Source organism: Sturnus vulgaris, chromosome 1 (genome assembly GCF_052056855.1).
Source record: "Sturnus vulgaris isolate bStuVul1 chromosome 1, bStuVul1.hap1, whole genome shotgun sequence".
Lineage (NCBI taxonomy): Eukaryota > Metazoa > Chordata > Aves > Passeriformes > Sturnidae > Sturnus > Sturnus vulgaris.
The window spans coordinates 148,101,282-148,120,463 of record NC_142243.1 but is presented as its reverse complement, the minus strand read 5'-3'; the positions used below and the strand labels follow the sequence as shown (position 1 = coordinate 148,120,463).

General features: G+C 37.9%; 1 protein-coding gene across 9 annotated transcripts in view; it reads right to left on the bottom strand.

Moving 5' to 3' along the window:
• EFR3A (EFR3 homolog A) overlaps positions 1-18,957 on the bottom strand; it is a 75,894-nt gene extending 56,937 nt beyond the window's left edge. For 6 of the 9 annotated variants that reach the window (XM_014882132.2, XM_088179459.1, XM_088179436.1 and 3 more), the window contains exons 1-2: positions 18,863-18,957; positions 14,385-14,438 (exon numbers count right to left, since the gene is read on the bottom strand). In XM_014882132.2, coding sequence (XP_014737618.1) covers positions 14,385-14,394 — 10 coding nt within the window. In that variant the 5' untranslated portion in view covers positions 14,395-14,438; positions 18,863-18,957. Of the gene's footprint in view, positions 1-14,384; positions 14,439-14,554; positions 14,785-18,862 lie in introns of those variants that run through there. The other 3 variants (XM_088179474.1, XM_088179441.1, XM_088179466.1) reach the window with 2 other exon arrangements.
• Between the last annotated feature and the right edge of the window lie 225 nt (positions 18,958-19,182).

Here is a 19,182-nt window from a genome sequence, read left to right as displayed (position 1 = left end):
ACGGTCTCGGTTCAAAAGCAGAATTATAATCATAGGCTTTTTCTTGCTCAACAGTTGGAACTGGCACATACTGCCTCATCCTGGATAGGAATTCACTCCTGCCTCCTTTCCCACAAATTTGCTCTCTCACACTGGCATAGCTGCGGCTCCTTCCCGGGAGGGCTCTGTAACACTGAAAGCTTATCTGCTCAGCTCAGTGACATCTGCATAAAGCCACCAAACACGTGAAAAACTTCAGTATCAAATTCTGTTAACAAGGCCAGGCACAAGAAAAGATAAAAGAATAAAAGATATATTGTCAATGTGTGATTCACAGCTCCTCCAATGAAACTGCACAATTTCAACACTTCAACTTGCCTGGAACACACAGTTCATTATTTGACTAGAAGTAAAAACTCCATATAGTTTCAGGAAAAACTATCCTCAAGCAGCTGCCACGTATCACTGAAGAGTGATAAATATTTTAGCAAAACTTACTCATTTGGTCTTCCTGGAGAACAGATAGAGAGAAATGTATTTAAGGCAGACTAGTGACCAAAAAGACTTTTTTAAATAGAAAGGCTTACGTCTAAGATTAAAGAAACAATCTAAAAATAATGAAATTAACATTATCTCTAATAATATTTCCTAGTTTAGAAAGTATTACAGAATTTAGGAAGGACTACAGAATTTAAAATCATTAACTTGATTATGATACATCAGGTAGAAAATAAATTTTGAGTTAAGCAATTCTGAAGTTACTTTCCAGCTTCCCACTAATTCTCAGCATTTTACTGTTTTACTTCCTACATTACATCCACTTGGGATACACAAATGCAGAATTTTCATATAGACACTTTTATAAACCCTAGAAATTATAACTACTGTTTTTAATAAAAACACAGCTAATAATTTCCACTACATAAAAATTCCATACCAATTCAAGACTTTTAAGAGATCAGTGCTAATAAACTCATTGAGAAAACATTGAGCTGCATAGAAAATATCCCACATAGTTTACTAGAGGAAATCCCGTGTTGTAAATTAGAAAAATCACATTACAATAAAGCTGAATTTCAAAATACCATCTCTAAGTATTTGTGCTGTATCTTACTCACACAAAATTACAGGAAAACAAAAGCTTCAAGGTGGGTTTAAACATAAAAGACTAAGTTCTGCCAGTTGAGTTTAAGACTGCCACATTTTCTTCTCTATCCAAACCTAGGAAAAGAAATCATCTGTTTCATCTAAGGCTGGAATTTCTTCCAAAGTTTTGTCACGTTGTCTAATATTGTTGTCAACTGTTTACAGAGCATTAACAACTTGAAGCAAGATTTCATGTCCACTCAATGGATATTTTTATTATGTCCCAAGCTTGGATCTGATCATTCCTAACATTATTTGCAATCATCCAAGCTATTTTAAAAAAAAAAAACCTTGTTCTATCAAAGAATGGTAAAATTAATTATAAAAGTTCCAATATACAGAAAAATGCATATTTTGCTAATATCAAAAACAGAGCAATATTAAAATTACATTTGGTTGCTCAATAAATATAACTATGTAAAAATTTATTTGACTGTAAGACATTCCATAACCACTCAGTATACCTGGTTATTTCTGAACTGTTAATATGAGTTGATGCATTTAATTCAGAACTAAAATGACTTTCAAGGGCATTCGCATTCCACTATGAAAAAGAGATCAGGCATTTCATAATAAGGAAATTATTCCAGCCATATAAGGGAGTTAATTAAAAATATTCTTCAACCTGCTATAAAAAGAGCAACTGCTGTAAGGACGCACTGATCAGCCATTGCAATGTCCCTGGAATACACTCCCAGAGGGCACAAGGGACTCAGCAGTTCGACAGGATGAAGTCTCATCCCCCAGCCGAGCTTCTCCTCCCCTCTCCCAAATGCTAGCTGACTTCTAAGTGGCTGGTTTCCAGCCTCTCTCCACCAAATGCACCGAAAAAATGTCCAACATGCAGATGAAATTTTTGTCTTGAGAACAGGATACTCATCTTGTGATGTGAACTTCTGACCCCGTGACAGGAAACCCTCAGTAACACCTAACGAGGAAAATTCCATCCATACGTAGATTTGACAATTTTACATTTATTTTAAAAAATATTTTGGTGCTCAGTTTATTTAAAATAAATGAAAACAACAGTCAAAAAACCTAGCTTTCTCGTCAGAATTTCTCACAGTAAGCTAAAAAGTTAAAGTTAATTCTGGTGCAATAAGACTTCAAGAAGAGTTTTTCTAAACTGGAATCATTTAATCATTAATGCCAGAAAAGACCTCTAAGATGATGAAATTCAACCATTAACCCTGCACCAACACTATATTCACCATTAAACCATGTCCTAAAGTGCCATATCCACATGTTTTTTGAACACTTCCAGGGATGGTGACTCTACCACTCCCCTGGGCAGCCTATCCCAGTGCCTAACCACCTTTTCTGTGAAGATTTCTTTCATAATATCCAATCTAAACCTCCCCTGATGCAACTTGAGGCCATTTCCTCTTGTCCTGTCTTTTGCTGCCTGACAGAAGAGACTGACCCCCACCTGAGTACAGCCTCCTTTCAGGCAGCTGTGCAGTGATAAGGTTCCTCCTTTTCTCCAGGCTGAACAGCCCCAGCTCCCTCAGCTACTCCTCAGACTGATGTTTCAGATGCTTTATCAGCTCTGTTGTCCTCTGTACACTCTCCAGCGCCTCAATATCTTCCTTGCAGTGAGGGGCCCAGAACAGAGCACAGGATTTGAGGTGTGGCCTCACCAGTGCTGAGTCCCAGGGGAGAATCAGTGCCCTGGTCCTGATGGCCACACGGCTGCTGATACAGACCAGGAGACATTGACGTTCTTGACCACCTGGGCACACACACTGGCTCATGTTCAGCCACTGCTGACCAACATTCCCAGGTCCTTTTCTGCCAGCTTTCCAGCCACTCTTCTCCAAACCCATAGCATTACATGCTGGAATCAGCATGGAGAGATGCACATTTTGCTATGGTGAGACGCATGTAAAAATAATTTGAATATAATTTTCTTGTGAAAGCAAGAAATGACAATGCATGTGAAGTTACTGATAAGAAGTAGAAAAAACCCCCAAGCTAGTCAAATAATGCTCACCGCCCCGCCAAGCTTCTTCAACAAAGAATTCTTTTCAGATCAAGTAGCAATTAGAACAAATCCCCCAGGAAGATATTATCTTTGGGAGAATACGTTTTAAAGACTTCTAATCCATTAAAAGAAAGTTTTCCATTACATCAGGTTCTCCAGTTGCATTCCGTAAGTTCCACCACTGGCAGTGTTTCCATATTGTTTCTCCTTTTTCCCACCTTTGTTGGTTTCACATTGTAACTTTGCTTTACTTGCTCATTTCTGTTCTCCTCAACACTGCCTCCTCCTTTCCTGCTGTCACTCTCTTTTTAATACAGCATCAAAATTACCTAAAACTCATCTGGTTCTAGTGGAAGAAGTTCTGTAAATTCCTGTCTTTACTTATATTCCTATTAAGCTAGCCAGTGTCATTTACTTCTCTGATTATTAGCACTGAAGCAATGCAAAAAAGAGACTTTAGGAGACTAGAAAGACACATTTACATAAATCTCCTTGACTCCTCTTCATCACAGCTGGCACTGATAATCTGTTCAGGGGAAAAAATGAACAGGCAAAGTCCAACTTTCATTCCTGTTTTCAGTATTTGGTTTGAAGTTAGGAAATGAGTCCCAGGTGATAAATCCAGTGGACAGAAAAAAAAACAAAACAGAGGTTTTGTTTCATCATACCCTTATTTCTAAGCAAATACTGATTTCATAACAAGGTGTTTCATATATCAGTGAAAAATGTGATGTAAATAAACTACTGGACTAAAGGAGACAGAGAGCGAAAGAGAGGCTCACAGTGCTTTGTGCGTTCTCTGAAGCACATGAACTGCTATTATTCCTCCACCCAGGCAAAGAGCACAGCATGGAACAGACTCCTAACACTGACAAAACACCCGCTGTGCACATCCAGTAACACACTGAGCCAGGAGGATATTCTTTAGCTACTATTTAATTCTGAATAAAAGTAAAGAAGGATAGGCATTACTCCTGCTACTTAACACATCTATCTCTGCTTGTCCAAATGCCTGGCTCCTCCCAACATCCATGGGTACCAGAGAATGGAATGTCCCCAGCACAGTGACAATCATGGCATAGAAGTAGCCTCTGAGCTCCAGACAATCCTGCTCAAAGTCTGCCTTCATCCTGGCCCTAGGCTATTCTCTTACCCAGATGAGCCATTTCCAGAATGCTTGAACACTTTCCAGGTGCAGAAGACAGTTGCAGGCAACAGAGAAGAGTACTGTAAATGTCATGTGTGCTCAAAGGCCAAGCTACCTAACTACACTGAGAAGAGGGGCTGCAACATCTGCACCTCTCTTACCACCTCGTTCTCACTCTGTGGCAGGTTAAGGAGCAACATCTAACACAGAAGAGCAGAAGAGGCTGGTGCACCTCTGGATTGAGACAGACACTGAAGGAGAGGAAAGACACTACACAAGGCATGGTTGAAAGGTAACAGGCCAAGTAGCAACAGTTAGCCTATCTCCAGGGTGGCCAGAGGTGAGTAAGAAGCAGTTCAAGAGGGTTGTCAGAGGCAAAATTATTCCAAAAGGGTCACTGTCTGCCTCTGGAGCCTTCAAACCATACTTCTGATCAGCATGTTGGCCAGCTGCTGGTAAAACATGTACATACTTGTCTAAAAGGCTCAGTACTTTGGTGACTTAAGTCCAAGCTACAGAATGCCTCCCAGATGCTTGAGTTGATCATACATTTATTTCCCAGTCCAACCTCAGGCAGCACAGCAGACAGCTGACAGGGACTTTCTTTGTGCCATTCTGTCTGTGCCCAGTTAGTTTTAAAATTTCTAATCTAGATGTTCCACAATTCCCCTTCCATTTCATTTCCTCATACAACTGGACACAGCCCTCTTTCACAGCAAGGAAAAGAGCTATTTTAACACTTGCTGCTTTCTTCCATTTTGCTACAAGAACTCATGTGGATTAAGCTACTGCCCTTAGAGGAACACCCCCTTGTATACCTGAGGATGAGAGGAGAACCAGTGGGAAGCTGGACAAGAGCACAAGTCTGGACACAAATGTAGGAGTTACAATTAACAGAACCTTTAAGTTCTCAAGCTTAGGGCAGCAGCACATAGGGATTAATTGGCATCTCAGAACACAAACAGCCACTCAAACACCATGAACAGCTCTGCTTTTCAGATGTTTTAATTCCAGGGTCAGCATCACAAAAGAAACTGGAATGGCCCCTGATACATGGGGAAGTTGCCAAAATGTCTAGAGTTTTATCTTCTTGGTCAACTGAAATCTGCTTTACAGAGTAGCATCTTCTGCTTTGGAAGCTGTTGCTTCCCTACACCAAGAAACTGATGGAAGATTGTCAAACACACTCTACTTTTAGATTTTATTAAGATTTTGTGAATACTATACATCTTTATTATTTGAAGAGAGCTATAAGGATGGCACTGATAAACTATCACCTGCCCTACAGAAAATAAGCCCACTTCAAACCAATGAGTAACTGGTCAGCAAGTGCCCAGGGGGTTTAAGTCTTCTTAGAAGGAAGGCACCTGAAGCTTTGTGCATTGAAAAACCTGAATGAAAAGCCACATGAAGAATTCTTCTGACAATTGCTACTTTTTCCATTTTCTTAAGATGATGCAGTTTGTTTTCTTAATCCAATCCACAGGGAAGGAATACAGCCGTAGTGGTAAGAACTCCAAGAATCTTATGTTGCTGTCCATCTTTTTCCTTGGAAAAAAGGACGCTCAGAATCATTGCATCACTCCCCATCACAGGTATCCAATGAATGCAGTACGTAGGCTGGTAGGATTTCTCCACCCCTGCCCAACGGTGCCTTGCAGCCCAAACACGGGGGCTGGAACAGACCAGGGGAGAAGGTACCACACTGACACTTGAAAAACAAGGCACGAGAAGGTTTTTGTGAGTGAAACATACATGTATGTCATGATTAAAAGTCCTGATGACGAGGCAGCAAAGGCCTTCTCTCTGGAGCCCTCAAAGCTAATGCAGAAGGTAAGCTTAGCTCAGGAAACTACATTTTAACTGGTTCAACATAAACCACTGACCTGTTCATAGGACATGTAAGAGAGTGTTGTTTTATTGATCCTTCTTCTATTAAAACACCCCAAATACCAACATAAGCATGGCCAGAGCTTCAAAAATAAGTTTTATCCTCACTTGAGAAAACCCAGCTACAGGCATCAATATGTTTGCACAGATTCTGAAAAACATTTCCTAATTAAAAGAAAAAGTTCTGTTCACAAGTAGTTCAAGACCACATTACATACATTTTATTTCCTGCACACACACACACAATGTACACAGAAAGTAACACAACAATGGATGAAAGTGTTTCTGTGAACCTAGAACCATACTGTAATACTCACGCTGAGAAAACAGAGTGCGGCAATTCTGAGACACATACACAGAGCTCAAAATATAACAAAACAACAGGTCCTGTTCAGTAACAAAAGTGTTTGAACTGTATTGATATTAATGAAAAATAAAATGCTAAACAAAAATGTTTTACTTCGAAAAACACTCACAGAGGATATTTAAGCTTCAGAATTCCAATTAATGTTTAAATATCACCGATCTTCAATTAGGTGCTTTGTTTGTGTCTATTCCTAGCTGTTTGATTTTTCCACAAAGCATTTACAAAATGAGATCTTGCCATTTGGACATGGAAACATACATGTTTCTATTAAAAAGAACATTAAAATAATACTGAATCAAAAATTAAAAAAAAAAAAATCTTTACATATTATCAAGAACAGGTCTTTGAAGCTGCCAATACACTCCATTTTACATGTTCGCCTTTCTATGCAAACAGTTCTACCTAGTTCATCCTAGTTACAGAAGAGTAAGTTCTGAACAAACAGAAGTATACGCAACACAGTTTTAAACATAGACAAAAAAGATGTAAGTTTCACTGAAAAAAAACCCTCTCCTTCTAGGTCAATATAAATTATAAAATATCCTCATGGTTGTTATCTTTCCCATTAGTTTTAAAGAGCACTCCATCTTGAATTCAGGTTTCCCAGAGAACTAAAAAGCAGCTCTTCTCCCAAACACAGGGATATAAGGTTAGAAAATATCCCTATGAAGAACTACATATCCCAATTGATTAAAAAACAATTTCTCCCCTCCTGTAATGTCTACTGAGTTAGAGAAGAACACAGACACAGTGGATTTGCTCTTCTGGGCACCTTCAGTACACAGTCTTTAGGTATGTCCCTTTTCTACCACAACTTCTGTTTTCCACCAAACTGAACTAGCCAGTCTGGAAGGTCAGTGTAGGAGACAGACAGCTTCCTATCTATACACAAAGAAATCGTTTTATAAATATATCTTGTTAACCAGCAAATCTTGAGTGTCTCAGCTCTCTGCAGAAACCAGACAGGACATCTGTGGGCACACAGGCCCACTGGTCTCTGCAGCAATCCAGCAGTTCTTGCCCACGACCAGCGCTTCTGCAATTCCAACATCAGATTCAATTTGCAAAAATTATGTTTTGTCAGTTCTGAGGAACTTCAAGCTTATGTCTAAACTAATGTCAGTAACAAATCACAAACTCATTTCATAAAAGAACCACAAGCACATAAAGTCTTGAAAACAGCTTGCACTGCATTTATTATGAGACAAGAGAACTCTGCTAGCTCAATCATGTTAGACATAGATCAATTATAACTATTCATATTTTATTACATATAAAGTTCACAAATGGGGTATCATCATCCTAAAGTCCTTTTCTAATCATTACACAGTTACATTCTAGTTTAATGAACACAGGCAGATTTGTTTTAATAGCATAAATTATTGGTTGGTGCACTTCTAACAAAATATTCATGGAGCTTTATCTTCACCGATTTCCTTACGTATTAACAGCTTTACAAAAGTATCAGGAAGGAGCACCAATTTAGCATAATTATATAGCTCAGTGTTAGATTGGAATTCCTTTCCCATTCTTTAACTAAGGAATGAATAAGCATTCTCAAACCACAATTAAAGCCAAAGTACAGAGTGTTATCAACAAAATGTTGTAACAGGTCCAAGTACAATTTAGAATCACAACTGTGCTCTTGAAAAATGAAAGGACTGAGACCTTTAACAGACTTCAAGCTGGACACAACTTATACAGGTGCCAACCATTTTTGAAGTCTTGGGGTCTACAAGCTGTTAGACAAGGAATCATGGAATTGTAGAATATTCTGACTGCAAAGGGTTGCAATGAAGATCATAAAATCCAACTCCTGGCCCTGCACAGGACAGGCCCAAGAATCACACTGTGTGCCTGAGAGCATTGCTCATATGCTTCTTGAACTCTCAGCAGACATGGAAGAGTTTTGTTCATCTACCTACCCCACCTTTTATTAATTTCTAATCCCTGCATGAATCAATCTTGAATAATGTAACTTTCTGGAAATGAAATAGCTTTCTTCAAAAGCCAAGAGTGGTTTACACAGCTAATTTTCATCTTCAGCAATCTACATGGAACGTAATTCCCTAGAGGGCCACTGAGGTTCATATCAAGGAAAGGGAAAGCCAAAATACTTTTAAAAGGAGTTCACAGTGGCTTTTCTAGAGACATGCATTTTATGACATAATGGAAATCCTACCCCTGCTCCCCAAAATCAATTTTGCTTTGTTGTCATGCACAAAAAAATAGGACACTTCCATTCACAATCAGCATGAGCCTTCTTACCCTTTCATCCCATGATTCAGAAATCAATAGCAAACAAGGCTGCACATGAAGATTAATAGACTGATAGCTGTAAAGCTATTTCTGTAAATAACAGTGACAGCCATATCTTAATAAAACCCAAAAAAATTACTATGTTACATTTTAATATTTGGGAAATGTCCAAGTACAGTTTAAAAGCACACAAAGACTTTAAGGGGCATCAAATGTAGTTCATCTCTGAAGCATTTCATTTTTTAGGTTAGATGCTGAGATTGTGCATACGTAAGTAACAACAACCGAAAAAATAAATTCTTCAGGTTTTAACAAGGAATGGATGAAACACAATTGTTCATTTCTTGGCTATACTGAAGCGTGTTCCAAAACAAATGGGAGAAATGGAAGGATGAATGATGATAATGATATCACTCATCGTGTCTTGTCTTAGTATGAGTGGTTTTGACTCTCTATGGAACTGCTCCTAAACATTAACTTCCCAAAATGGGGTTAGGATGATGCGTACATAAAAATAACAGCTAACAGAAAACAACAAAAGGAACACTTGCTCCAAATTAACGAGTCTTAAAAGAAACCATGCATATTCATTAAATAAGGAAGCACCAATTGGCAGCACACAAAGTTGCTTAAGGTACCATGAATTAAACAAACAAATACACAAAGAGCTACAGTTTTCCAGCTGCAAGTTCCTGTTTCGTTTCTTTTCTTAGCTTAATCAAGGACACATTTGGAGAAGTTACTACACTTTCATTTCAATGTATTGAAAGCATTTCTTGCATCTTCTTATGCAAAGAATCCATTATATATTCTGCAATCATAGTATTATAATAGTTACAGACATTCTGACATACAATTATTTCCCTTTTCTGGCCTAGTCCTAGCAAGTGGCAAGCTGCCAAAGGAAGCCCAAACCCACGACCACGACCTTCTCCTGGCAGCTGTTTTCCAAGTTCCTGTGGTCCCTGAGGTTAGTAGTTGAAAAGGCCTTCTGATGTTTCTCATCCTAAGATACCAGAATCAAGCAGCAAACAATTTCAGACATCCCTCATGTAACTCTTCTGTAATAGCTGAAATATGAAAATGTTACAGAATTATAACCTATTTAACACTGTTTTAAGTAGTCAACAATGCTGTCATAAAGTTTAGGGGGTTTCTCCCGACTATAAAATAAATTAAGCAAGTACAGAAAGTCCTTTATTAAGTAGCGAGTCCCATTGTAAAATGTGAAGACTCGATGAGAAACGTATTCCAGATGAGGGAAAAAGTGTGCTGGATGGAAGGAGTGGAGACAGTAATTAATAAGAAATATGGCCTGATTTTCACTAAAAACATTAGAAAGTTTAGTCCTTGAAATATTTGTATCAACACATTCAGGAACACATCTCCAGCCACTGGTATTTCAGAATTTTATTTCACAAAGCAATAAATCTTCCCTTCCCATTACCAATCTTGTTAATACTTACTTCATATACACAATAAAAACCAAAATCAGAAAGCACAAATAAATGAATTTCCCAAAATTGTTGGGAGAGGAGAAACCAAAATGAGGAAGTGAACTGCCTTTTAAAATGTGTTAAAAACGTTAAATGCCATTTAAGAATTCACTCATTTCAAATTCCATTTCAAGTGCTCTTTTCCCTCCTACACTTGGCAAGAAAACTCTACGCACATAGCAAATTATAATTTTAAAAGTTTGATAGGTATTTTTGGCTTTGAAGGAGGGGTGGGTCATTTATTTGTTTAAAGACTATGAAGTAACACAAGGAAAGCGGTAACATGCACGAATACAGAAATTAACAAGCACCACTCAATTGTTCCATCTTCTGTTTGTTTTCACCTTGCACACAGCAGGGAAGCCACCAGCACTGCTGTCAGAGGAGCTGCCTCTGCACAGACAAGTGGCAAAAAAGGCACACAGTGTTTGGGAGGCCAAGGAAAACAAAATGTTATGTGGTTTAAAGAGCATGCCTGGAGACATTCTGAAGTCACTAAAACTGCTTCTTCACTGCAACCAAGAACACGTCAAATCATGGAATATTTTCCACATAACTAATATATGTACCTCTTAAATCAGAATAGTCCCTTTCCAACCAGCAAATATTTGAAAGAAGAGTGTAGGAAGTGTTCATATTACTAAATTTCACAGCTGTAACTCAAAGGAAGAATGTGGGAAAAACACATTTGGCAAAATCCTTCTTTTTATTTAATTTATATGTTACAGTCAGTCATAAGGACCTGCCAACCAGCAGCTAAAATCCATTTAACTAACAATTATATTTGAAAAAACCTTGAAAACCAAAGATCTAATTATGTTAATGGCACAAGCCAAAGGAGAAAAGAATAAGCTAAGAAAAAGTTTTTAGAAGTCACACACAGAGCTACTACAAATAAAATATATTTTTATAGTCAACAGGTGCTCTCACCTGTGCCACACATAATTCTTTTAGTTCAAGCAATTTCATTTTGGTATAAAAGCTGCCTTTAAGTTCAACATTTAATTGAAGTCAGGCAATACATCTACTATGTAAGTGAGCTGTTTTTAGAAAAGAAAAATCTCATTATGTCTCAAGCTGTGTTTCAAACATCTGATTAAGTGTGAATATCCAGAACATAACGTTCAAAAAGAAGAGTCTTCAAAAATATTTTGATATGACTTAGCTATCACATTTTCTCCTTAGCAGAAGCATTTATAACATTTCAATTTGAACACAGCCAACAAAAAAACCTACCAAAACCACCCATGTTCCAGAACAAAAGTATGCTAAATGATATTATCTGCACAAATTATTCAACAGGGAAACTGAGAATACATGAGGCAAGCGGGAAACATATGTACAGCAGAGGCTGGTTTTAAGTTCTTCGGGTTTGCTTTTATATAAAAGCACTATTTAATCTTTTACTCAACAGTTTCTTTGTGATAAAGCACAGCTTAGACAATTGTGAAAACGTGTAGTTCAAACCTACTCCTACTGTACTCTAACAGAAATGAGAAAACACATTTCATTTCCCAACATTTCAGAATTTGCATTTCGACTTCAGCTGAAGACACCATCCATGTCTGTAACCATTTGCATCAACACTCTGGTTTTGTGCACAAGACAAACTCATAACATAAAGTTAAACATAAAAATTACAAGGAAAAGCTACACTTTGGCAAGGTCGATCCAAGTGCTGCAGCAATGACAGAGCATCATACCTCCACTACAGATGCCAATACAAATGCTATGTCATGGCTGGTCAAAGCCAAACACTTTTATATCTCAAGGTTAAGAGAGCAAACCGAAAATTTTCTATTTGGGCTATTACAACTGCATTGATACTAGAAGATTAACCTTTTTTAGGACTCTATGCAGCACTAAATCCCCACATTCCTAAGAGGAATTACTACGTAGAAACAACAACAGAAAATGTGATAATCCAAATATGCAATGAACAACTTGTGCAGAGCCCAGCAGACACGGCTGAGGTTCAATGAGAAGAGCATCCATCACCTCTGGCCAAGGGCCTTTGTTCATCTCTCCCCCTCTCAGTACCACAGCCCAGTTCTGACTAATGCCTATTTTTCTACAGTTAATATTGAAGGAGTTAAAAAGCATCTTGTCTTATCTACGTTTCATGCACAGTAACTTTAATACTGATTTCTGAAGTGCCACCAGGTACAGCTGAATTCCTCAGATAGACTAAGCTTTTACTCAGTCTTTATGTAATGCCAGTTATCTGCATCTCTCATGATATTCCAGAGCATTGCCTCTAGACCTATACATTCATTCATTCAGCTACTGTATTTAAAAAAAAAAAAAAAAGAAAAAAGTGGGGGGCGGGTACAATTACCACCAGGAACTGCTACACAGGCCCAGGAAACAAAGCAGAACAACAGTGGATAAGGAAGTTAGTTGGTCAGTATGACCCAAGAACACCATCAAAATTTCCTCTTAACTAGATATTATTTTTTTACTTCATTTGTAAATAATTCATTGCAACATACAATAGAAAACATTTTTGGAAAATATCTCACTGTAACAGCCTTTTCTGATTTTTATTCCTAAAGATGGTCAATGCAATTCTTGATATATGGGATGAGAGAACTCTACGTGAAAATAAAATAAAATTGAAAAAAACATACCCCCCAGCCTTTAGAAACTGAGTTTTTCAGATTTCAAGGACAAATACTTTAAGATTTCAACGTAACACTGTAGCAGCAGCCTATTTCATCAACATGCTTTGAAAAGAATCCTATGGAACCTTTAGAGAAGCCTAAATTAGCAGGCAGATTTCTTTAACACATGCAACAGAGTTGAATTCCTGAAGGCTCTATCTCTATTGACAGAAGTACAACCAGCCACAAGTGGATGCTTGCCTGCCTTAAAATCCAATCATACTTCTTCACTGCCATAACTTTTGGAAGTAAAATACTGCTATTTCACAACAATTGCAATGCACACGTCTTTCAGGTTCCCTTCCCTTCACCCAGGCACTTACACTTATTAATACAGGCAAAGATAACAAATGGCTGTGTAGTTCTGAGTGTCTCACTACAGGTAAACACTCCAATCAGTTCCTTTGGTCTCTTTTAATTCCCATCTGACTGCAGCAATGCAAACTCTACATGCTTTGATATTAATGACCCCAAACATAAGCACATCTGGTTTAAACAACAAAAAAATCTTACTTTTCCAGTTTAATTGGTAAAAAAATTTCACACACTCCTTCACATGACAGGTGTGGCATATCTTACCTACAATAAAGTATTTTACATGACCAGGATTCAAAAGACACAACACAGAACTACTGTAAGGCATCTCTAGTACCCACAGCCACAGCTTATTAAAAATCACAGCAAAGAACAAATGCTCCAAGACTTCCTCATGAAATTAAGCATCCATGAAATTCACTACAAACCTATATTAGAATGCACTCAGTATGACTGGTACTGTAACTTTATGAATACTTCTTTATCCTCTGGGTAAAGCAAATTGCTTTACCCAAAGACTGGTGTTAGCAATGTTATTACAGATGATATAGAATTTTTCCTAAACAGAAAAGCTAATTAAAGAAATAGTTAAATTTATATTTTTGTAAGACATATTATAACTTGATCCTTTGAGTTAGAGAAATTTGCTACTCTTTAAAGTAAATAATTCGATTCTTAGAAATATTTGTCTCAAAAATCTCACTTAACTTTGAAAGTCAAAAATTTTAAGTCTTATCACTTTTTATTCTAAATAGAGATTCTATCTTCTATAAACACTAGTCGTCATTTTCCAAAGATTATAGCTGCATCAAGATATAGCTTTTTTAATATCAAAAATATCTTCCTCAGTTTTTGAATCCAACTATTTCAGAACATATTCTAAACCAAAAAATTCAATGTTATATTGTGAAGCTGCAATCAAAAAGGCAAATGCAGAGCCCATATCTGAAAAATATATGGAGATTTACAAAGCCAGAGACCAGATAATATTAACATCTTAAAATCCTTATAAATGACAGCAAGCATAATGTTTCATTATCATTAAATTTTTTTGAAAATTTTTAAACCCCAAAGAAAATATCTTAACATTAAACATTCCTAAATATTGTCTTAATGTACTTAAGATAAGAATACTTACTGCCAGGCATTGTTAATCAGGGATGTGTCCTCAATTTTGCAAAAACATAAGAAACTACAAAGAAAATAAACAAACAAACAAAGTCAGGACTATAGCTTCAGACAATTTACATCCAAACATGCTCAGTAACTCATGCAGAATAAGACAAAGTCATTTTTCAGCTCCCATACCGAAGGGGCTGCTACCACAGAAATCCAGATATCCTTTTAGCTGATCAGATTAGATGTAGATTTTGCCAGTTCCTGAAATGCAGTCATTCTGTTCTTGCCTTTGATACTGGAGTAAATATTTTTCTGTTGTGTATTGTGACCTTCCCAAGTGCCAATGTTTGGGATGCTAAATCCTGCACAGTCTCACAGGATGCTTCCACTTCAGATCTAAACCACAGCACTTCCCTGTCAAAATGCCTGAGAGAGGTTTCTGTTCAACACTATGAAAAACAACTGAAAAACCTGTGTGGCACTTTCTAGGGCATTTTTCTCCCAGGATCAAAAAAGGCAGATTTTACATCAGAGTGCAATCTCCTATACACAATAGATGCTCAAAGGATTTTTGATGCAATTAAATATATTCATAAAATGAAATAATCTGAAGTTACAACAATTTATTTTGGACACAAAAGTAGCCAAATCTACTGTTCAATTAATTAGTAAAATGAAAATCATTTGAAGATTTTTCTGTATTAAGGCAGTGCATTTGGGTTTTACTAATTGCCAAATGCAAACTCGCCACAAATGTGTCTTTCCACAAATAAGAACAAAATCTCAGTTAGACACTAAGTGTTGCTGTCTTCAAAAACAAAATAAAATTTTAAATAAAAGATATTCATTTAATAATTGTATGCATACATACACCAAAATAAAAGGATAATGTGAGAATAAACATTTCATTTGGTCAACATATGTTTTAATGACCACATTATTAAAACAACACTCATAGTTGCTAAAAATAAATTTTATTCTTTATATATGTATTTCAATCAAAGGTTCCAATTTGCTGACAGCAACTGGGATTAAAAATAGTACTTCAAAGTAAGTTATTTAAAATATTCCATCTATTAGAAAGCTGTATATCCCTCTCCAAGGACAGCATGAGAGGCAGCATAATTTTATAAAAGGAAATGTGCTGTGGATCATCATGTTCAACAGACACATGGAAAGGCAAAATCTCTGGTTCAGAATGTAGTTATGCACCCAGCTGAAATATTACAGAACACAGATTTACTGACATATAAGAAAATAAAAATGCAGAGAACCTGGTGAGAGTTTCAGGGAGTCAAGTGCGAGAGACTCAAGAGTGTTTTACTGACCATTTCCAGCAATCAGGAATTCAATACATTTTCCTAAAGCATAACCACTGCTGTGGTCAGCCAAGTCAACTCACTTTTAGAAGATTTTTAAAACAGTTTTCTGCAGAAATTATTAGAAAAGTTGTATAATCAACTAAGATATATAGAAAATATCTGGTTTTAAATAATTCACTGGGTTTTTAGTCATTTTATGATCTGTAAGAGGACCAAAAATTCCATCATGAGGTGACCTGGCCTCTACACACAGAACAGACCACACAATTTCCTCTCCATAAAGTCTTCAATCACCGACTCGCTCGGCCTAGGACAAAAATTAATCTACAGATGCTATCACCTGTTACAGCAGAACGGAAATAAACTAAACCAAGAAGCTGCTCACTATGAGTCTGCTCAGCTATTTGTCACTGAGCTAAAATTTTACATAAAAAAAAAGAGGGACTTCCCCTACTCCCTACCCACAGAATCTGATGAAATAGAATTTAGCTAATTAAAAGAGAGCTACGGACAATCACGTGCTACCATTTAGCTTCCTAGTCTAACACTTACTGTTTGACATATTCCCTGTCAATCTGTGACATCTGACAGATCACCAGATGCAATTTATGGATATTAAGTACCATACAATGTTTTTTTCACCAATGTAACTGATGCCCAGATATTAAGAAGGTAAACAAAATCATATCTACTTTTCTGTGGAGGACTAAAAGTTATTGTGTTTTTCCTAAGGATATAACAATAGTTCTAAATACAATTAGAATCAAAGTGCAAAGATAGTGAATGTACCTTAAAAGACAGAGGAACACTTGCATGACTCATAAAATCGTTCTTCTAAAGAAAAACTTCCAGTTTTGTTTTGAGATTTTACACCATTTGGCAAGGAAACCCAATGTAAATTCATTCTTCATCAGAACAAGGATAAAAATACAGTTTGTTTGACTTTTTTTTTTCATTAACTAACTGGGATCAGAACTTAAATGATAGTTTATAAGCACAAATATTTCTTATTATCACAAAATTCCAGAAATGGCACTGAAAGCCAAACAGAAAACCAGAGATCATTTTCCTGTATGCCCTAATATAATAGACCTCTTTAAAAGATCTAAAATGGAAAAATTTATATAACCTTGTGCTAAAGATAAAGAAAGAAAAGTCAGAATACCTGAGATTTTGTATTTTTTTTCCAATAAGCCCCCTGTTATATTATTATGTAACACCATAAATGTTTAACTTGATTTTGAGTCTTCAAAATGAAATTGCCAGCTGGGCTCCTCTTCATTCCTCCAACTTAAGCCAAATAAGGGCAGAGGCTTAAGCAACCCTCACAGCCACACAGGCATGAACTGAAAAATTAAAAATCCACTGTACATTTATTTTTTAGACCACTTAGTTCCCCACTAATATTTCCTCTTTGCAAAATTAATCAATGCCTTTAGCTTTGAAAGTAGGCAAATGGCCAGTGCAATACAAGATTAATAAATCACATGCTCATTCCTAAATTTAGACAGTTAAGCTCCAACTACAATTCCCAGAACTCAAAAAATGCAATATAAAATGGATTTACATACCACAGTGTAATTCTGGGAAAGAACCTGACTTTATTCTGAATTATCCTTCTCAGGTGGAGAGGCAATGCCATGTATGAAGCTGGTTGAATTAATGAAACTACCCTGCTCTCTTAGCCAAGACACAATACAACTATATCATTTGATTCCACTTCAAAAATTACATATCTTCAAAATTGTTTAAAAATTGTGTGATAACTTTACAAGGATTACTTACTTAGAGAGTTAGGCTGGGCAGTTAAAAGTCACTGACACCAACAAAAGCTGTTTCTAACCATACTCTTTGTAATTTAGATTTTATAATTAGAAGTGCAGTCCCTTTTCACAACTCTGATGAGTATTCTCACGTCTCCTTCAACTTGCATGCAATATAAAATTTGTTCATTCTTTTCCATTGCACAAGTTTGGATCAGAAGTAGAGAAAGGTTACTGTCCATCATGAACCACAAATATTTGCAATATCTAAAACAGTTGTTTAATCACAAACTGTATTTTAATAACATTTTTTGAGTTTTTTTCCTGAATCAGAAATTAATCTCATTCTAGCAGCCTTTGTTAGACAAATATGAAAGTCGTTTCTAAAAGGCTTAAATAAAGCCCATGGATAAGCCTTTAGGCCTATCAGGACACTACAATCAAGATTTCAACTCCAAACCATCAATTTCTCAACGAAATTTTACCATATGTTTAAGAGCATTAACAAGCAAGACGTCCTGAAGTTACCTGAGAAAATATTTCAAATTATTTAGAATTAATTACAAATGCTTTAGGAAGTAATTGCCTGTAAAATCTCAAAGCCTTGACTGTTAACTCTGGGTTTAGCTTACCTACTCCAGTTTGCACAGCAAATACTGATGTAGCTTTGTAAAGTGTAACACCTGGGCTAGCAAACTGGGTTTTGATATAGCAACTAAAACTGGTTTAAAGTTATAGGCTTTCCCACAAGTCCTAGAACAGCACAGAGACAATCCATGCCCCGATCTTTTCTTCCTTATATCTCAGCTCAAAGGACTACGGAATACCTTTCTAGATGCATCCGAAAGGAGACTTGCACTACAGTTTTCAGTAACAAAATTCGTGAACCCACACCTCAATTGTCTGAAGCACGGCTCCGTGATGCACAATTAACTTTAAAGACGAAGCCAAGAAAGTTTACAGTGCCGTCCTCCTGTCAATTTGCATTGTGTTCCGTTAATATCTCTCTGCCCATTTGAGGAAAACCTGCTGAGAGAACTCCCAAAGCCACCGCGGGGGGATCCGCTCGCTGTCCCCAGCCTCACTGTCCCCACAGCTCCGGTGGCGAGAAGACGCAGACGCGCCCGGAGGAGAGCCAGCCTGGCAGCCCTTCTGCCGAGACCCAGCGCCCACAGGGACACCCCGAGCTGCTGCCACGGCGGGTCCGGGCTGAGGCGATGCCCTGAGGCTTCTCCTCCTGCGCCAGCCGGGCGGCCCGAGCCTCTCGCCACTCCCTCAGCGCCCATCCCTCTGGCGCGTCCTCCTCGTTCCCACCCGTGAAGAAGGGGAAAGAAGCGGGAGATAGCGACGAGGAGGCAACTGCGAGGGTGAACACGAGTACCAGGAGCACTGCCCAGCTGCCCCAAACTCACCTCAGCCTCCCCTCCGGCTCAGTTTAGCAGCCGCCATCTTACCCCGGCCCTCCCCCGCCCCGTGCGCCGTAGCGCAGTGCACGCCGGGAGCTGTAGTTCTATCAGGAATTGTTCCGTGTCCTTTTCCGCCCATCCCTCCCTCACAGAGAGGACTCCGAAGGGTCCTCGGGGGATGAAGAAGCGCCCCGACACGGTACGGAGGCACAGCCGCGGGGCATGGGGCCGGCTGAGCCTCGTCAGGCGCGGGACGGGCGGGCGGAGACCTCCGAGAAAGACCACAACTCCCAGAGGTCTTGCGGCGGAGGCTCGCCCGCTCCTGG